This window comes from Atractosteus spatula, chromosome 6 (genome assembly GCF_055471065.1).
Source record: "Atractosteus spatula isolate fAtrSpa1 chromosome 6, fAtrSpa1.hap1, whole genome shotgun sequence".
NCBI lineage: Eukaryota > Metazoa > Chordata > Actinopteri > Semionotiformes > Lepisosteidae > Atractosteus > Atractosteus spatula.
Genome location: NC_142711.1, coordinates 7361516 through 7382445, shown reverse-complemented (window position 1 = coordinate 7382445; position 20930 = coordinate 7361516). Strand labels below are relative to the sequence as shown.

The 20930-nt window shown below is 43.0% G+C and overlaps 1 protein-coding gene across 5 annotated transcripts in view; it reads right to left on the bottom strand.

Moving 5' to 3' along the window:
• The window catches only part of stau2 (staufen double-stranded RNA binding protein 2), a 117852-nt gene extending 104514 nt beyond the window's left edge, over positions 1 to 13338 (bottom strand). For all 5 annotated transcript variants that reach the window (XM_088919249.1, XM_088919248.1, XM_088919252.1 and 2 more), the window contains exons 1-5: positions 13235 to 13338; positions 10368 to 10575; positions 6975 to 7105; positions 3826 to 3985; positions 2317 to 2452 (exon numbers count right to left, since the gene is read on the bottom strand). In XM_088919249.1, the coding sequence (XP_088775375.1) occupies positions 2317 to 2452; positions 3826 to 3985; positions 6975 to 7105; positions 10368 to 10566 (626 nt within the window). In that variant the 5' untranslated portion in view covers positions 10567 to 10575; positions 13235 to 13338. The remainder of the gene's footprint in view (positions 1 to 2316; positions 2453 to 3825; positions 3986 to 6974; positions 7106 to 10367; positions 10576 to 13234) is intronic.
• Between the last annotated feature and the right edge of the window lie 7592 nt (positions 13339 to 20930).

The window sequence follows — 20930 nt, the reverse complement described above, 5'->3', positions numbered from 1 at the left end:
CCTGACCAGATTTCTCCTTGGCCCTTACCAGTCATGGCCTCCTAATAATCCCCATCTCTGAACTGGCCTCATCATTTTGTTCTCCTCCCCACTGAGAGCTGGTGTGTGGGGAGTGTACTGGCTCACTATGGCTGCCGTCGCATCATCCAGGTGGGGCTGCACACTGGTGGTGGTGGAGGGGCGTCCTCATTACCTGTAAAGCTTTTCGAGTGGAATGTCCAGAAAAGTGCTCTATAATTATAAGGAATTATTATTATTATTAAAGGCAGGACACACCCTGGATGGGATGCCAGACCATGGCAGGGCACACACTCACACCAGGGCCAGTTTTCCAAGAATTCAGTTAAAATACCAGCTTGTTTTTGGACTGTGGGAGGAAACCAGAGATGGACGAGGACGAAACCCACAGAAACGAATTAGGGGAGAACATACAAACTCCACATAGACAGCAGGTCTGGAACTGAACCCAGGGCCCCCTTGCTGTGAGGCAGCAATGCTAACCACTTCCCCAAAATGCCACATACTAGTGACAAATGTTAATCAGCATACTGAATTTACCTATGGCATGCTCTTTCAACAAAATGTCAGAGCATCTGTAGGATATCGTTTTTTTTCTGTTAGAAATCGTGTCAGTTTGTATAGCTTTAATGGTTTTGATGCTCAGTATACAGTTCCAAAAATACCATATAGTAATTAAAGTAAACCACTACTGCCCTCTAGGGGTGCAAGAGAATATTTTTCTGAAAAATTATTAATAGTAGTTCCCACTTTCATTCTATCCTCACTATAACCAGGATTACAGTATGCTTCAATTTTAATACAAATATTTTTGCAACTATTCTGTATGTTACTGTATCAACCTGAAATACACATAATGAGACACTGGTGGAAGAAATACATTGCATTGCAAAACACCACTGAGCTGGGAAGCACTCACTGTTTTCATTTTGTGTCATTAGGTATAAACACCAGCATCCATAACTGATAAACTGATGTCTAAACTTGGATCATTTAAACATAGCCAAATGTATTGGGATGGTGAAGTAAAATTGGTCATTTTTGCTCCGTATTAATGAAATCTGTATTTCAGATCAAATGACTAATATGAGACAAAAGTGCAGAAGTCAGCTTTTGTTTCTGGGTATCATTTTGCACACATGTAGCCATGGTCGAACAACATCGTTTGTTGTGTTCAATCCCCCCCATCTCGGCTGAGCATCACAATGTGCTCGCAGCCTGGGAAAGGGTGACATTAAATATACCGGTTCTTTAGGCACCAGGCCAGGGCTGCAACAGGGGTGCTCCAGATGTTTAAATGCACACGAGCAACTGAATGACAAACACATATGGACATATCAGCTTATTTTACTTTTGTTGTGAAACCAAATTTACTTTTGCAAATTGGGGGCATCTGATAGCATGAAGTGTGTGTTTTGTAAATACTGCACAACAGAAACCTTCTTTCTGGACACCAGTCGTGTAAAACACAGAATGCAGTTTGTCAGTCCACTGCAATCAAAAAGCAACTCTTCAACATACACCCAGACAGGAACATGGAGGCTAGGTTTAAAATCACAAGTGGACAAGTCAAAAAGTAAGTACTCCTGATCATTTTCCAAATGTTTATTGTGCTTTGAAAGTCATGTCATCACGGTCTGTTCTGTACCCTAATTATTGCTTGGAGAAGCTAGTGAAGGTAACGTAGTAAAATTACAATACAATCCCAGTTTTGCATCAACCCCAGTGGTGAAAATACTACATTCTATCTAGTGATACTACATTTGAAAGGGCAACTAACAACAAGCCGTCTGTTCAAGAACAAGCACGGACAAAGAAAATTTCAGTCGCGAGAATAAAAGCGATGGCATGGCTGAGGCAGGCAGGCGATCTCTGTTCAGGTTTACATACGACACTCAGCTTCATGTTAAAAACGGACGACACGACAATCTTTTAACCCGAGATGAATGCACATTACTAACAGACACTGTTAAAAGACTAGGTAAAAAAAGCAAACCTGTGCACAACCTGCATCTTCCTTACCTGACAGGAGGCACCTGTTTTTATTTTGGATTCTCTAACTTGAGTGAATGCAGCAGTGCAAATCCTGCATTTTGGCACAGAAAACATTTAATTCGAAAAATTGATCTGCTCTTCAAATGAAAAAACGAGACTTTCAGCCAAAGAATATCAGATGATGTCAGCGTTTCAAGCCAGCTTCCTGTCACCTTACAACCACCTGAAATGATGCTATAAGATCCTCCGCCACTTGGTACAGATACATCTCTTTCTCCAAGATATCAAACAAAGATAGTGTACCTCTGATTGAACATTCCTCTGAAGTTGTAGTTGGCTCTGTAATTCGGTATAGGTTTAGGGTCCAGGGGTCTGTAGATGGCAGGCTCTCCTCTCTTCATCGCTAGTCCATTTAACTCTACTGTAGGGGTTATACTGCCTGTGAGAGCATGAAAAAAAAAACATTGCAATGCTTTAGATTGATTAACCATGATTTTTAACTGTTTACTGACTTATTTATGTCTCTTTTAGATCATAAAGACGGTTTTCCATTAAATGGTATTTTGCGCTCCGTACAGACATCACTGGCCTTCAAAATAAGCATTTTAGTCAACATTATTAAAGCCTTAGATCAAATTCTTGGTCAACTTACCACCATCAGCACTCACCGTTGTAAAACTCTGAAGTAGAGAGAGAGAGCTGGACACTTCAGAGGGTAAGTCCTTTCAAAAGGTCTTTCTCAGACTCCTGAAGAGCTTTACCAAATGTCTGAGAAAGTATTTTACGTGAAAAGAAAGCCCTAAACTCTCGAACACTTGGAATTAATCTGCTGCTGCAAAAAAACTGTGGATTCTGTGATATGGAATGTACATGCAGAAGCTTAGTCAAAAATGCATTTACAAAGATCAAAGTCAAGAATGATTGGGGACTTAATATATAGAACTTATTCCATTATTCTTGCTCATATACTGTACCTGTCAGCTAAAAATTGCTTCATTACAGTAATATCCCGGTAAAATAAATTTAAAACTAAGAAGGAAGCAGAAATAAGAGTCTACAAATTTTCTTGCTGCCTGGAACAGCCCACCTCTCCAAGAAGCACAAAGGGCAGTGAAATAATGAGTTTTCTCCCAAAACTAAAAAGAGAGAATGGAAGGGAGTAAAAGAGAAGGCAGGTGTGTAGGAAAACTCCAGTTATTAGCAGACTAATACTCCCTTTCTGTTTGTAGGGCCAGGAAAGGGTAGCTCACATTACCAGAAGCAACATACACCAAGTCCCCCTTATTCACACAGTATATACTCCTGAACTGCCTGCAATTCTGCCTTCTACCATGGTACCAGATATATGCCATCGGTGAACCTAATACAGTGAAATGTGCCCATCACACAAACTGCTCCTGCCCAGAAAGTGTTTGAGTGTTTGGCCAATTACCTCCAATTGTATTTACAGTTTATGTCTCTGCTACCTGCAAGCAACTCCCTGCCCTAGTCTACAATGAATGTCACCTGCCTGGAGTGTGGCCAGTCTTAAGTTTTGCCTTTATCTGTTTATTTTAGCATTTTACACCAAATAAATTCAATAAGAAACCAGACATCTCAACTGGCACAAGACCACAGGCAGGGACTCACAGAGCGACGTCTTAAGAGTCAACCAAGCTGGCTTCAAAAATGTGGCCGTCACCCTCTAAATGTGCCCAGTCAGTCAGTCAGTCGGCAGCCCGTGGAAACAGACACACAGTCTCAAGCGCAATGCTGTATGAAACCTTCAATGCCTCCAACAGAAACTCTCCCCTTCCTGCCCGCGGCCACTACCTGGGTTGCTGTTGGCGTCCATCTTGGGGGGGCGGGGCGAAGGCCGGGGAAGGGGGCTCTCGGTCAGGGCCTTGGAGGCAGTCGAGTGTTGTGCCTTTTTGATGCTGGTTCCCTCGGCCTCCCAGGTCTGCTCTCCAAGAGCCAGCTGCACGGTGAAGATCTGCAAGCACCGGAAAGCAATGCCAGAACCGGGTCAAAATCATACGGCGGTATCCTCAGCATAGCGCAACACACGTTCAGTGACCTGCGTCCAGCATTTACACATTACACTCCAGTGCTGTGGCTGTTGCAGTGTTTCCACACATCTACAGTACGTGTTTCACATGTTCCGCTGCAAATACAGATGCACGGGTCTCACTGACTACTTTTTAAATATTGCTACGCAGACGAGTGCTCTGAACTCACGGTTGTAGTTAAATTACAATCACAGTTAACTACACCGATCTACCGCGGCCCACCCCAAAGGTTCCCACCTACTGTAGGTGACTCACGACAGCCATTCTACACCAACAGCCCAACTAAGGGAGAAACTGCCTCACAAATTTGAATCAAGGGGGAATTTCAGGGAGAACTGTACAAGCCCAGAATGGAATATAAACAAGACACCAGGGTAAACACCCCACTGCTATGAACTATGGCACAGGACATGAAATGACCAAACTGGAGAACTGTATATGGGGAAATGTGGGGCAGAGTGAAAAGCACCACCTACTGGTCTTCCTATACCATTACAGCAGAAACCTCTCCCACCGCAGCACTGACAAGGCCCTGCCTTCCTACACCTGCAAGCTTAATTTACCGCTGAGCTACCTCAGCAAGCACACATAACTCTGGAAATGAGAACATCTATTGCACAATCTTACAAAAAGAAATTCCTACAAAAGCTGTGGGACATCAGATTCTGAAAAGTAAACCTACAGGTTTGTTCTGGCAGAGGAAGCTAAAGACTTTCGTTTTGCTTGCACTGACGAACACAGGATAAGAAAAGGCAATGTGTAGTGTGTGGCTTCAGAGACATCAGGCCTTCTTCCATTCGATTGTGTCTGTCGTAAATGAGAGGACATAAACACATCCACGTTTCCACCTTTTCCTTTCAATTAATAATCATTTCATTCAGACTAACTCACCACCACACAGGAAACTGTGGATCAGCACATCCTGTGTGCAACCTAGAGTCTTCACTTACAACGGAACTCTGATGACAGAGATCTGAAATTTTCACTTTAAAATAAACACAAGTAAAAACAGATCACTCTTTACTTTTAGTGACAATAGCTTGCTCACAACTGTAAGCTCTAAACCACAATGCTGAGCAGAAACCAAAAGAATACAATTCATCAACAAAACAGTTGTTGAAACTGTGTGAAAGACAATGAGATGTGATGGAATGGATTAAATTAATCTTGTAATTTAAAAATTAAAAAATGCTCATGTTAGCCCTATTTTGAAAAAGAACACGCACTTTGTACGACAATAATACTTTGGAATCTCATGAAAAAACAAGAATGATGACAAATGAGAGTACATTTGGCTCATCTAGTAGTTATTAAATATTTCACCCAATGATCTCATCCATCTGCTTCTGGAAGGAAGCCAGGGTATCGGCTTCAACAACAAGGCTGTGCAGCTTGTTCCGCACTCCCATAACCCCTTGGGTAAGTGCCTCATGTTCTCAGATTGAAACATACTTCCACATGGCTCACAGTTCTTACCTCTTGTTTGTATTTCACTGTTAATATCGATGTTCACTGGATTGACATTGTTAGTGCCCCTGAGAATTTTAAATGCTTGGATCAGATTCCCTGGCGGTCTTCTCCATTCAAGACTAAAAAAAGGATCAGATCTTTTGCTATTTCAGTCTCCAGTGGTGACATCCTTTAATCCTGACTATTGCGTAACGGAAGAGCTGGGAGGTTAATTCCAGCGTAGTGGGTAAAGTTCATGGTGGACTTCAATAATCTACCCTCACTAAAGCTCCCTATGGTTAAACTGTGCAAGAGGGAAAGAGGTTCAGACGAGAGCTATCATCCTGTCTGAACCTACCGGTCTGTTACACACTAATGAAGCACCCTCTCGTTGTGCAGTGGGACTGCTGCTACATTTTTGGCACCGAGTATCACCCAGGTAGTTGCTGTACTTCAGTAGTGAACGAAGTGGGTCACCATATTTATATGACGCTCTTTGGGATCTTTGTGGATTGGCCTTTAGCAATCACGGCTTCCTAATCATCCCCATCTCTGAACTGCTGTTCATTCTGTTCTCCTCCCCACTGAGAGCTGGTGTGTGGTGAGTGTTCTGGTGCACTATGGCTGCTGTCGCATCATCCAGGTGGGGCTGCACACAGGTGGTGGTGGAGGGGAGTCCCCATTACCTGTAAAGCGCTTTGAGTGGATTGAGTGAAATTAGAAAATTTCACTTTCTAATAGTGAAATTAGAACCTCAATAATATAAAACGCAAGAACAAAAAGAACTTTCCATCAAATTAGGAACCCTTTTTGTGTTCTCAATCGACTGGTAGAACAGGACTTGAAATAGCTATCAACTGAAACATAATAGGTATGAATCTGAAAGCAAAGACTCAATGCAGACACACTAGGATCGCCTTTGACACATTTATCAAGTCTTTAGATTAAAAACACTAATTTAATGCTCTGTGTATGTTGATAGCGCTAAGAACAAATGCTAAATTAAAGTTCTTCATTTTTTAATAGGACATTTGCTTCCAGATTTATTTAGGATGAATGAAGCCTGAAACCTTTTTTTTCTAATCATCACCTTTGTTAAAACACCAGCGCTTTGTATTCACAAGCCAGAAAACAAGGGGAAAAAAAAGAAAGTGGGATGGAAAAGTACCCTTGAAATGCTCTGCTAAATGAAGAATATACCAAAATTTCAGACTCAAAGGAATATATATCGATTTTGAGTCTGAAATAAGGGTTGTTGAACTGCTCAAAGCAATATACAATAAAAGGCACTTCAAGCATGCTGCACTTTGAAAACAAGATCTCCATTTTCACTCCTGGGAAAGCCATTGGCATATTTATATGAGGTGTGCCTGACTATCCCAGCAGAGAAGCACAAACAGCAAAGCCTCTTTGCATCTGCACGGCCACTACCAGAAGACCGGCAGCAGCAGCTCCCCCTCTTACCTTGGCATGGGCCGGCCCCCGCTCGCTCAGCAGCTTGTACTGCGGCTGGATCCTGTTGAAACGGGCTAACTCATTGACCAGACACATGGGGGTTTTCTCTTTGGGGTTTGCCATGTTTTCCTGGGAGGAAGCTGCGGGAAGAGAAGGAGAGGTCAGCGCTCAGGACTCCGTCACGAAAGAGGGCGCAGGGCCGCTGGGGCCAGATGCCCTGATTTGTCTTCCCTGGGGGCTTTAGGGCAACAAAAGGTGAACATTTTGAAAGGGGGTGGTGACTTTCTATACCCACTGTATATAGTATAGTAAAGAAATAATGCCCTGCGCTGACAAGGCAACTCTTAAGCCTTCCTTGGCCAGGTTACCAAAACCTCAGAGAGGTCTGGCAATGACTAGTGTCCAGCACAGACTACAAGCTTATGATAACAAGGATAGAAAAAAGTAATGCATAATACTCAGTGCTGTCCTGAAAGGTATCTTTAAATCATTTCCCTTCTGTGTGGTCAGAGAGGCATGTGTCTTTATAAACTGGCACTCGCTGGATGAGAGCATCCTTTCTTGCCCAGCACCAATCGGACAAGGGTTGGCCGATGAGCAGATTAGGCTCATTGGTGGTAATGTACTGATGTGAGATTCTCATCCAGCTATGTGTTTAAAATATCTCGGGGACTCAATGCCTTTGTAAAGTGCTGGCACTAGATGCCTTATGAAATGCTCATACAGAGACTTAGGGAAGTGTTATGCACCATCGGAGATATTAATGACTGAAGAGCACCATGGCCACATCAGGAAACTCAAGACTGCAGGCAGCAACACTCTCTTTCGCAGGACAACAAAAGCCTAATACCTAAAAATGTTCCACACATAAACCTCCATTATTTGACTGAGGAAAACGTCTTTCTTTGATGTTTCGGCTGTCGGCCGCTTGGTTAGGGGGATGAACGTCTGCTACTCTCGCAGGAGACACAGGGGTGACGGAGGGTTGGAGGGACGTTGGCGAGTAACTTCAAGTGGTACCACTTTCTTTTTTTAAAGAAAAGAGATCACACACTGCTAAATTTAATTTTAAATTTAAAAATAGTGTACGTTCTAGCGTAAATGAACAGAAAATTAGAGCACTATGATATTGTTGATTTTGTTTAGACAAACTCCTGCAGACTAGAATACACAAAGCAGGAAAAATACTAATTTCATTTTCTAGACTTATCAATGGCAATTTCCCCTAATACCTTCTCCTCTTGCAGGTCTTTATAATCTGTTTTGCCAACTTCTTTCTCACGTGGTGTACTATTATCATGAGCCGTTTAATGCTTCAAAGCAAATCAGTAGTCAGAAACGAAACCAGTGATGTCTGAACATCTGAAATGATCCAACCTATCTGCATAACACACGACTTCCTAAATTTGATTAAAACAGCATTTTGCCATGCTTTCTAGAGGAGAATTATTTGGGATTTGTAAAATGTAACTCTTACCAACATCCATGTCTGCCAGTTCTGTGGATTTTTGCCATGGTAGGACTGAAATATGTGAAAGAATGGCGATCAGCAGATTCTTCTGTGTGTGAGCCAAACCACTATGACTCCACCTCTGATCTACACTTGCCCTGTCCTGCCCCTTCCAAAACTATAGTGCTCTCTTTCACTACTACTGCTCTCTATAAAGCCTTCTTTTCATTAGATTCCGAAAGCAATTCCAGGAATATATCATGGGTGCTGTTCCCCTAAATGTTGGATGTCTGAATTGTCATTCTGTATTTGTTTGGAATCCAGAGCACGAATGTACCGCCTTCAGGCTCCACGTGGGTGTCTATGATATTGTTTGCTGTAGTCATTTTTCCCAGGTCTGATATATTTTTTTAAGTAATCAAAATACATTTTGATTGTCCACAGAACCCCCCATTGCTTTTTAGTATATTACCATATACTTGTAAAAGTATGCAGACACTTATTATGGTGTCCCATGAAATTATCCAACAATGCACACATATTTTCAAACTTATTATTTTATTTAGAACTTGGTTACTCAAACTGAAGACCTCTAAGGGTAAGCTAAATTACAGTTAATGTCAGAAAAACCAAAGAGAACAAAGGGAAACATCTTGATTGCTTACGTATTCAGGACCATGAAATATGTGGCTGAAGCACCTCCAGCAGCAGCTGCAGGTCTTTTTGGTCGAGTCTCTACCAAAGTTCCACACTGACTTAATGCAATTTCTGCCCATTCTTCAGAGCAGGCTTTGCTCAACTCTCTCAGGTTGCTTGGGTGATCGCTTTCTGAAAGCACATTTCCAATCTTTCCACAGCTCCTCAGCAGGATTCAATTCAGAACCTGGACTTGTCCACTCAAGGACATTCCCTCTTATTTGTAAACCCACTCCAGTGCAGCTCTGGGCTTGTGCTTTGGATCGGTGTCCTGGTGAAAGGTGACTTTTCACCCCAGGTTTGACTCTTTAGGAGGCTGACAGGTTTTCCTCTAGTATTTGCCTGTACTTTGATTTGTCCATTTTATCTTTCAAAATCTTTCCAGTCCCCACAGCATGTTGCTGCCATCACGATGCTTGACTGCAGGGATGGTGACGTTGTCACAGAGATGTGCTGTGTCTGGTCTGTGCCCAATGTAACGTTTAGTGGAGCTGCCCTGGACACCAGGATGGGACCCAGCTCTGCAAATAGTTTTTTGCCAGCTGGGTAGAAGATGCTTCTTTGCCTTCTATACCTACAGCAGTGCGAGTCAGTGGGTTTGTAATAGACAGACACAGACGTTAGGAGAGTCGTGGATGGTTAATGGAGACGTTTATGTCCAGAAACGGAAGAGTAGTGGAAGATATGTTAACTGAATACTTGAGGAATGAGTGGAAGTTGGTGAAGTGATACAGGAAATGCTCTAACTGGTGGTTGTGGCCGCACTGACACAGTCATCAATGTATTGCCTGTAGAGGTCAGGGACAAAGCCGGTTTCTCTTAAAAAACCAACAGGAACAGTTGAAAAGTAAACGTTTTAACCAATGGAAAACCAGAAACCAGACAGCGTCACAGGAAGCCTTGAAAGAGGCTCTTCCTGGAGAACAGTTCTGTTGCAATTCTGTCCTCTGGTCGACTTCTTTCCACTAAAGACTGTGGGAGTGTGGAACAAGCAACCCAGCCATGGGGCTGAACCCCGAAACCTCAGCTTCTTTTAAGAACAGCTGAGTGAAATCCTTGGATCAATCAACTCCTATTAAACAGGGCGGAAGGGCTTCTAGTCTGTCACCTGTCTGATGTTCTCTGCCTGTCCCTCGCAGCTACGCTCGGGACGCCTGTTTGGTGCTCTCTCTAGGGAGAACTGTGCCTGGCTCTACCCCTGGGCCGATGCCAACACTGGCCGGTCTGGTTTTCAAACCAAGGATCTTCCTCCCTACCTGGTGGGCTTGCAGGGGCAGCAGAATCCAGCAGGCCGGTGGCGGGACTGGGGCAGCTGGGCACTGGGGCTGGAACTGCTCCGTTGACAGAGGGCTGCAGACTGACAGGGCCTGGGCTGGGCACTGCGGCAGGTGGCACGATGGGGGACATGCCAGGCCCAGGCAGGCCGGCTGCCGTCTGCACCTTCACTTGTGCCATCCTCTGTACCTGTAAGCGGAAGACAAAGGCAGACGGACAGCTCGCGTTGTTTAGGGGTCCTCCTCAGCTCACATCACGGCCCCCTGCAGTGCTCGAGCAGAGCCCGGGAAAACTGCCCTCCAGAGACACGCGGTCGGACTCTCGCCAGCGACGACACTCCCCGCTCACGGGATTTGCAATGTGTGGAGAAGCAGGGAGAAATCGGCAGAACTGCTAAAGAACCTGAGGCCAGAAGGAAAACAACAGCTTTTCAGAGCTATTCACAAGCGGTTGACAGGCACAGAGCCCTGGCACGCCCACACAGTTCCCAGCAGCTCTCTGCACACTCACTAGGGAAACCTATCCACGCTCGCCGACGGAGGAGCCCCGAGCTGTCTGCACTCCTGGTCAACACCGAGGCGACAAGGCTATTGAGGAGCGTCACGTGATACAAGCCCTTTCACAGCGTCTGAAAGAAGCAGGGTCAAGCCTGCAGTCTAAGTGTCCTTCCTCCACTTCGGAGTACTGATTCACTCCTCGCCTTATAAATTCAAGGTCTCCTTCTTAGTAACCAAATACATGGAAATCGGTTCAGTATCTCCCCCCATCCTAAATATTCAACAGGTCTCTCAAACATCTCTCGAGCTAAAGGGGTCTCAACTCTGCTGTTGCTTTAAACAGCCTTGAAAGACACAGCCACTTAAATTCAAGGTACGGAACTTACATTTCTCCATGCTATGGCGAAAACAAATAGCAGTTTTAACGCCTGGTCCATTTTCCAGTGTGAATAATATGCTTGCATGGTATAAGTTATCCTAATGAGGGTAGACAAGAACTTATAACTAAAAAAGAGCTCTGTGCTGCCATTTTGCCTGTTCCTGCTTTATGGGTCACGACACAGGACCCAGGCAGCAGCTACACAGATTTATGCCCTGTCCTATCTATCCTGTAAATGCCCTGTTTATCCAGTGTAGTTGGGGGAATATGTTCAGGCTGACACCCTGGCTTCCTTCTAGAAACAGCTGAAAGAGATCTTCCACTGAGGACAGGAGTCACTTCCTTACACAAAGAGTTGTGGGAGTGTGGAACAAGCTAATCAACCACATTGCTGAAGCTAGATCCTCAGTTCAATTAGCTGCAAAAAAAAAAACCTAAAACATACTGGAAGGAAAAGGGATTCTGTCGGAGATGCAGTAAATCCCGGACCCTCATTCTCTCACAGGGGCGACTGTTTGAAATTACACCTGCTGTAACGCCAGGAGGGGGAGCTCTACACCCGGGAAAGGGCTCTGTCAAAGTACTGTGACCCCCCGTTTACCGTAACTCTGCGTGCAGAAGGTATCATCGGATTTCATTCACGCCACTCTCTGGGGAAATTTTAAATCGGGAATACACCCAACTCGCAAAACCAGGACACGGGACTGGACTACAACAGACTGCAGAATTAAAAGAAAAAAATAAATAAATGTAATTATTTATTATTTAAAGTTACACGGCAATGCAGCAGTTACACAAATCGCCGATTCGTTCTTCTGAAATGCTCCCCCTCGCAGTACAGCTCACCCATCGGGACTCTGGACATCAGCTACAACGTGCACTTCCTGAGCACCAGTGACAGCACATCTGGACCCGTCCGAAACCGTACATCACTTTTCGCCACATACTGCAGTGCATGAATCCTTCTGTGCAGCCGATTTCCTAATTATATCGGGTCCACACCGAAAACATTTCCGGCCCTCAAAAAGTTGGAACTAACTTGCTTCCATTCTTTTTTTTTATCTTCGTATCGCCAGATGATTAAAGTTTTAGTTGCAAGAATCCTGTAAATTCTTATACAGCTGAATACTGTATAATACTTTAACAGCATTCACAGTTGAAAGCTTTGCTGCATACGTTTTAACCGATTTGATCAATAATAAACAGAAAACGCTACACAGAAGGGGGGGGGGGGAGACATCTTTAAGAAAATGTTCTGCACCCCATTGACTCAAAAGTTTGTTTTTCTAATTGCCCCCGCTTCCAACCAAAACCGAAAGAAACGTTTATTTTTCTTTATTTGACCAACGTTACAGAAAAGACCTGCACTCCAACGATGCATACCGCTCACAATTTTTTCCCGACAACCAGGTACGAACTGTCCCTCCCCTCCTCATACACACCCCTGCAACCTTGGCGAACACAGTGCACACACACACACACCCGCCCACACACGAGCTTGTTAGGAACCAGATGACATTAAATGCACAAACAGGCTGAGCGCCCGGCCGTCGCTATTAAAATCCGCTTCCAGCCTCCCGGTGCCGAGCATCACGCCTCGGTCTGCACGTACCGCCTCGGCTCGGCTCGACCCGACCCGACCCCGTTCAGCCCGACTGACAGCGCCGCCCTCCCGCCACCGGGGCGCCACGGCCCCCGGGCTGCATCGCCACCGACCCGCCCGTCGCTGCCCGCGGTGCTTGCAAACTCTTGGCGAGCCAATATCGCCCCGCTGCTGCGCCAGGCTGCGCGATGCAACGCAGCGTTGTGAGCACGGGAGCAGGCATCATGGCTGAAAAACACCGTCGGCTTCGTCATCGCCGCGGAAGGAACTGGGACCCGGGTGGATCGCCGTACCATCACTGGCATAACGCTTAAACGCTTACAAGCCCCCCCCGAGGCGTGAATTCACATTTAACGTGCGTTATTTTACCTTTTTCCCAGGGACAGAGCCCAGTTACACCTCCAACATTGGCAAACACTAAAGAGAAGAACTGACGGTCACCGGGCGAACCACTTTTATCTGTCAGCGATACCGGGGGTGGGGGTGAGGGGGGTGCAGGGGGGGGGGGGGGCGAACGGCTCAGGTGCGGGCGATTCTGAACCGTCCGGATTTTGTTTCGATTTCAAAAAAAAGTTAGAGCATTCCGCCTTTAATGTGCAATAAGTGACGCCAGGCCAGAAAGTAGACCAACACACCCCCCCCCCCCCCCCCCGAGCACTTGGAGTGGTAGAGTCTGGTTTCCTGAGCGAAATTGGACGGCGGTGCAGTTCGGCTCTTCCTGCGCGCTGAGCGGCATCGCCGGTGGCGGCGATGAGCGGGGGCAGAGCTGTTGCCAGAACTACTGTCGTGCATGAAAACACGGGCCAGAGTTAAGATCCGCCGGCGACAACAACAACAACAACAACAAAAAAAAAAGAAAGGAACAAAATGGCTTATAAGCTTTTCTGGACCTCGCCGGCTGTGCTGACACGTGTTGAGTGGTCTGCACGGACCCGTGAAAAGAACAAGCCGTGGGACCTCGGCATTTTCCAGCGGAATCTGTTCGTGCAAGACTGACTGGGTGCATCCCAGAACAATACATTCCGCCACGTCAGATGATCGAAGTCTGTTTCCATTCCAGTGTGAATGTTAGAAACTTCCAAATTTAGGGAGAGGGCAGACTACTGAGGGCCCTGTCCTGATTTCTGAGGGTTTACATCTTACACTGCTGGTCACGCAGAGTCTGTAGTGTTACAACACAGCCTTATGAAGTAAAACAAAAAGAGGTTTTGTCCTTTAATGCGGTAGATCCTGGACTCGCATTCTTGCTCACAGGGGCAACTGTTTTAAACTACACCTGCTGTACAGCCTGGTGGGGGAGCTCTACAAACTCTGTCAACATGCTGTAAATACCAGTTTGCCGTAACTCTGCGTGTATAAGGGACCATCGGATTTCATTCACACTACTCTGCGGATATTTAAAAATGGGGTACACACGTATCCTAGCTGTGCACAACAATGAACTGAAAAGTGGGGGAAAATGCATTTATGAATTAAACGGTAATTTATAAGTTACCAGAAGGCCTTTCATAAAATTTCTCATGAACGATTTCTCTAAAGTGCACAGAATAGATGTGCATATACCTGGATTAAGATTTGTTGAATGCAAAGGAAAACGAGGGCACAGAATTTGGATGAATACTCAAAAGTAGGCAGGGGGAAGGTGATACTGGAGCGTGAAAGGATCTGTATTGGGACTTCTTTTCTTCATTTATATCCATGATCTAGATTCAGATAAAGGTAGTAAACTAATCAGTTTAATAAATTACACAAATAAAGCAAGGGGATTTGCAAAACCTGCACAAACGACAAAATAAAAATAGAATTCAAGTTTGGGAAAACACCTGCCAGATTCTTCATGTAGACAACTGCAGAGAATTACATACAGACGTATATATATATAAAATGGGAAATACTGATCTTGAAAATGTTTATGAAAAATGCATCACTTACATCTTCAAAAACGTGGGCAAGTAAAAAAAAATCTAATTTTTAGGATATACACAAGTCAGAAGCATAGAATTTAGACCATTGCTACTCTAGGTGCAAAGCAATGTCCTACACTAAGACTAAAGGAGCTGAATCTCTTTAGTCTTGTACCAGGTTCCTTTGTCATATTCTCTGTTCAAGCATAAATTATGACACGACCGTAAATTATGTACTGTAAAAGTGCATTTAAAAGGGGGGAACATGAGGCAATTGTTTGAAGAAAGAGTTGTGGGAGTCCTGGAATAAGCTACACAATCATGTTGCTCAAACCAATACCCTGGCTTCTTTCAAGAACGAGATGGATGAATTCTCAAGTTCATTTCTAAAAACCAAATCGATTGGGTCAAATGAAAGTTCAACAGCTAAAACATTTTCATGCTATTAGTCAGCCTGAAATAAACCTCTGCTATTTCCCTTGTTCATCTTCAATTTTAATGTACATGCTCATAAGCATTCAATACGATAAATTCGCTTTACCTTGACAAAAGTCAGCTGTATTGCTGTAAACCTTCTAGTATGACAAGACGTTGGATATTTTGAAACAAACCGAAACACAACCTGCGTCATTCAAATGACACTGGGAAAACCGACACAATGGAAAACACATGGAACTTAAGTGGATTCAGAACCGCACACAAACTATTGTTTATACATAGAGCTCAAGCTGCAAAGAATATATTATCAGTTTTAAAGCCATTTCTGCAGGATTCTGTAACCAAATCCTGAAATGTCTGGGATTGTAATGGTTACGGAAGTTGTTACCTTAGGATAGTAATTCTCAATATTTATCAGGGATGGCCTAACAGGACTGGTCGGGAATTGAATACTTGGAATAGTGGTTATCTATAACAAATCAAGTCAACGACTGAAGTCTTTAGGGGATCCGGCAAGGAATCAATAAGAAAACCACAAGGGATTCAAGTACCAGCAGTGAATGTGGAAATATCTTTGGGATAAGTGGAGTGGGTGAATTGGGAGGGGTTGTGTCATATTTTAGCAGGGCTAGAGGCTGATCTAACTAGGTGATCAAGAAGTAGCAAGGGACAGGCATCTTAAACGAGACCCATCTCCCTAAGACTAGCCAGCATTAAGCCGAGTAGAAAATAAAGTGTCTACAGGTGGCCTGTTAAGTAATTTTTACATTTAATGAATTGCTATCCAGAGGAAACGGGACCCTTAAAAATGTAGCCATGTGAAATTATTTCACAAAAGCCACTGCACAATATGCACGGAAGATTCCTTCCTCAGCACAGGGCCAAGTGTGGCTCAGAATGCTTTTAACTACTGTCAGTCAGTAAAATGTGTTATATCCCGCTATATTTGAAGATAATTTGAATTTAATAACTACATTAACTACATTAACATTGAAGGATAAGCTCTTCAGCAATACATTATACAGAATTCCCAATTGAAAGCCTGGAATCTGCTGCTAGATGCGATAAGATTTAAAAAACATTTTTCTGAGCCCTCTATAATTAGGATGAATTCCTCTCAGTAAGTGTAATAAGCCAATTATCAAATCAATGACCACTGCAGGCCTCCACCAGAGGCCAGGGGTTAACATTAATGAAAAGTTCACAGTTCCAACCCATGCTAATGCACTATTCATTTGATTACAATCACTGCCACATGCAGCTCTTGTATTTTTATTCATAATATTCTATTCAATAGTATTGGAATGAATGATTGCCACTTGAGAGGGGAATCAAGGGATTTTACTAGGAAAAAAACAAGGGCAAGTATAAGTATTTAATAAAAGCTGCAAAAGGAACAGCTATAAAATCTTCTGGACATTAGATTTTGATTCAAGATTGGTCAAAATTGTGGGACACCAGGATTACACCCCTACTCTTTTCGAGAAATGCACTGGGATTTTTAATGACTATAGAGAGTCAGGACCTCGGTTTTACGTCTCATCCAAAGGACGGTGCCTGTTTACAGTATAGTGTCCCCGTCATTATACTGGGGCATTAGGACCCACACAGACTGCAGGGTGAGCGCCTCCTACTGGCCCCACTAACACCTCTTCCAGCAGCAACCTTAGTTTTTCCTAGGAGGTCTCCCATCCAGGTACTGACTAGGCTGACACCTGCTGAGCTTCAGTGGGGTGCAGAGTGATATGGCTGCTGGCTATATATATATATAAAACAGATTACTTCAGGGCATGCCAGGTGCATGGACAGGATAGGACTATTTTCCTCTCGGAAGATCTTGAACCTGGCCTTCTCCACCTGATATACATTATGTTCTTGCTTTAAGTTCACTAGATGTATTTTAAAAAAAGCTTAGTATAAAAAAAAAGGTTTTGGACACCAGATTCCAAGATATCACTGCGCACACAGGGCAAAAAACAACCCAGGAAACCAGAATAATTTCTGGCTTGAAGGAAATGTCATAATACATGAGACTGGCATAGGGAAACTACATCTTTAAGTCATGTGGAGACTTGATTCAACATCATGAGAAGCACTGAGCAGGTCAAGTCAGGGGACCTCCACAAGATCTGCAGTAACGCAAGCATTCGGGGATGCAACTAGAGTATTCAAGACAGAAAACAGGAAAACATGGCTTTTTACAGAGGACTCTGGGAATCTGAAACCAGCTCCCTACTCTTGTAGTTAAAGCCGACTGCATGGGATGCTCTCAGAAACGGATCCATTTTTTTTTAGATCTAATCTACTAGGACCCAAACAAGTGAACCAAATGGCTCTCCCTTCACTTCTAACACCTCATGTTCTAAAACAATCATGAAAATTTGAAGTCTGAAACAACTAGTCAAAGTAAAACTATCCGATCCCTTGCACAGCAAATCAGACAGAAAATTACGTCACCTTATGATTTAATTACAACTAATGAGTGAACACAGAACAACAAATACTTGAGTAAGGAAGTGGGCATATACATCGTGTTGTTGCACAAAAATAGGGTCTGAAATAGTTACACACAAGGCTTGGCATAACTGTGAGGGTAAAAATAGCCTTTCAGTAAAGTTGTGTGTGATCTGTTTCTGTCTAAGTTTTAAAACAACTTACACCCTCCTACACCACTGTATAATCAGTCCCTACCCTGGAGGAGATCTCTAACCTAACAAGAGTAGGTGCGCAGTGGTGATTGCTAAGCATCTGTCCTTATGGTAAACTCCTTTTTGAACAGTATGATGGAAAGCATTTTTGTATTTTCACTTCCAGCACAAGTTTTGTTCTTAAAAGATACACATTCCAGCTTCCTGGTCTAGAAAGCATAATCACCACCACCACCTATTGTTCTCTTAAGATTCAACTAAAAACAATATGAAAACGATGTCAATACGACACCTGCTTTCACATTTTAATACATAAGATTAACAGCCGAAAATGAACCTACAAATGCATATTAAAAATATTAAACCACTTCTTGGATATAAAAAATGATTTTTCTATTGTTACATAACGCATATAAAAATTGTTGCATAATAAACAAAGGTTGATTCCTTTACATAACCTTCATTCAAAAGCAAGTCATAAGTCCTGTTTTCACAGGGAACAGCAGATTATTGTTCTGCAACTGAAAAATTATGGCCTCTTTAAACTCATAACTAGCTCCTTCCCTTCCCTTTCATTATACAGCACATTTTCTCAATAAACACTAACATTCATGAAACCTCAATCAACAGCAAATGTCTATAGACCACCAGTCACCACTGACTGTACTCAAGTATTCTGTCACAAATTGTAGTTCAATAGATAACTTAAAGTGAGCCTAGTGCTCTCAATATTTTTAGGGCAAGAATTCAAGTATTTTTAGGATATGGTCTCTATTCACATTCATCATTTATACAGTATCACCACATATATGCATCATGAACATACTGTATATAGTGTGATGACTGTGTTGAGCTGATTTCCCAAATCATAATAACTGAAGCTTTAGTTTCCATTAAGTAGTTTAAAATCTACTGAAGGGGAACTGTGTGATCTAAAAGGAAATAATGCTAGAGAGTGGCCTCTTCAGTTTGTAACATTGCTCAGATGTTATTTACTTACAATGATGATTGCTCTGTCAAAATGGGATCAGAATTCAGAATTCCAAAACCCCACAGAACGTGGTTACCTTTCAATATCCAAGGAGCAGTTTGACTCGATGTTCTAGTGAAGCCCTTAGGAATCCTTGGGGCACAATGCAGAGATCTAGAACACATGCAGTTTAGTGTAGAACTAAAAAATGATCTAGAAGTTACAGATCTACAACACATGCAGTTCAGGATATGGATGTGGAGCCACCCATAAACCAAGCCAAGCAGAAATCAGTACAGTATATACAGTTGTATGCAAAAGTTTGGGCACCCCTGGCCAAATTGCTTATTTTGCTGATTTTCTACGTGAAAAGAAGTTAACACAACCTCTGCAGCAAATAAACTTAAACTTGACATATTTCTGCAAATTTCAACGCAGTTACTATTTGCTGAATTTAACAGATTGAAGAAAATAAAACGGTAAATGTGACGTGCAAAAGTTTGGACCCCTTACAGTTGATCCACTAGTGTCATTTTTTTTAGGCCTTAATCCAAGTCAGGTGATGAAAATTCAAAAGCTTAATAAATTCTGATTCTTTGAACCTCTCAGGGTGTTGTGCTTACTCTAAGCAGCTGGCTGAGGATAGAAAATAAAGATAATTGACTCTTCCAAAGCAGGGGAAGACTATAAAGAAACATCTAAACGCTTCCTGCTTGCAATTTCCACTGTCCGAAATGTCACTAAGAAATGGAAGTTAAGGGGAAGTCAAGACAAGATCTGGAAAACCAAGAAAAGTCTCCGATAGAACTGCACGTAGACATGTCAGGAATGCAAAGCAAAACCCCCATATCACTGCAAAGGACCTGCAGGAAGGTTTAGCTGGCACGGGAGTAGTGGTTCACCGGTCCACTGTGCAGAGTTGCTTGCACAAACATGATCTGCATGGAAGAGTCATCAGAAGAAAACCTTACTGCGATCTCATCAGAGAAAGTCAATGTCTGAAGTATGCAATGCAACACTTAGATAAGCCAGAGGCGTTCTGGAGCCAAGTGCTGTGGTCTGCTGAAGTAAAAATTGAACTCTGGCTACAATCACCAAAGGTTCGTTTGGAGAAAAAAACCCGAAAGATTAAGGTTTTGGAATGGCCTTCACAGTCCCCAGACTTGAATATTATTGAAAATCCGTGGGTAGATCTCAAACATGCAGTGCACGCAAGACGACCTAAGAATATTTCTGAACTAGAAACGTTCTGCAAGGAAGAGTGGGGAAAAAAATTGCTAAAGCAAGAATAGAAAGACTGACGGCTGGCTGCAATAAACGTTTGGAGGCTGTGATTTCTGCCACAGGGGGTGTTACTAAGTACTGACTGAAAGGGTGCTCAAACTTTTGCGCATGCCACATTTACCCCTTTTTTTCCCCCAGTCTGTTAAATTCAGCAAATAATAGTTGTGCATTAAGATTTGCAGAAATATGTCAAGTTTAAGATTGTTCGCTGCAGAGGTTTTGTTAACTTCTTTTCACTTCAAAATCAACAAAACATGTAATTTGGCCAGGGGTGCCCAAATATTTGCATACAACTGTATATTGAAAACACGATATTTTAGGAAATAAGATAAGCTTTCAATTGCATTATGAATAAAGTACTGAACTTCATTTTCACCATTAAAGCTGATATTGTCCTGCAAACAGACACTGTAGTGCATGGAAAGGGACATTAACAAAACCTACACCTTTTTCTTTCTAACACCACAACATACAAAGGGGAAAATATAATACTGATACCCACCCACTCAATTAACACACACACCTTTCCAAATGTGGTTTTTAATATAAATGAAACTCCTTTGCCAATGTCTAGCCTTGATTTGAACGTTTATAGTAAAAGGAAGTATCTCAAATGTAGTACAAAGAATAGACAGGCAAAAGATGAATCACACCAATTACATTCAGATTGAATTTACAAAGTCAGTAAACCTTACAAATGTTAAGTGGTGTAAATAAAGTGGAGTGCAGGACATCTTTAACCTGCCTGGTTGCCTGCTCATTCCCACATTCAAGAATAATCCTGTTAGATCCTACAAAGAAAAGTCAGCTCACACAATGCC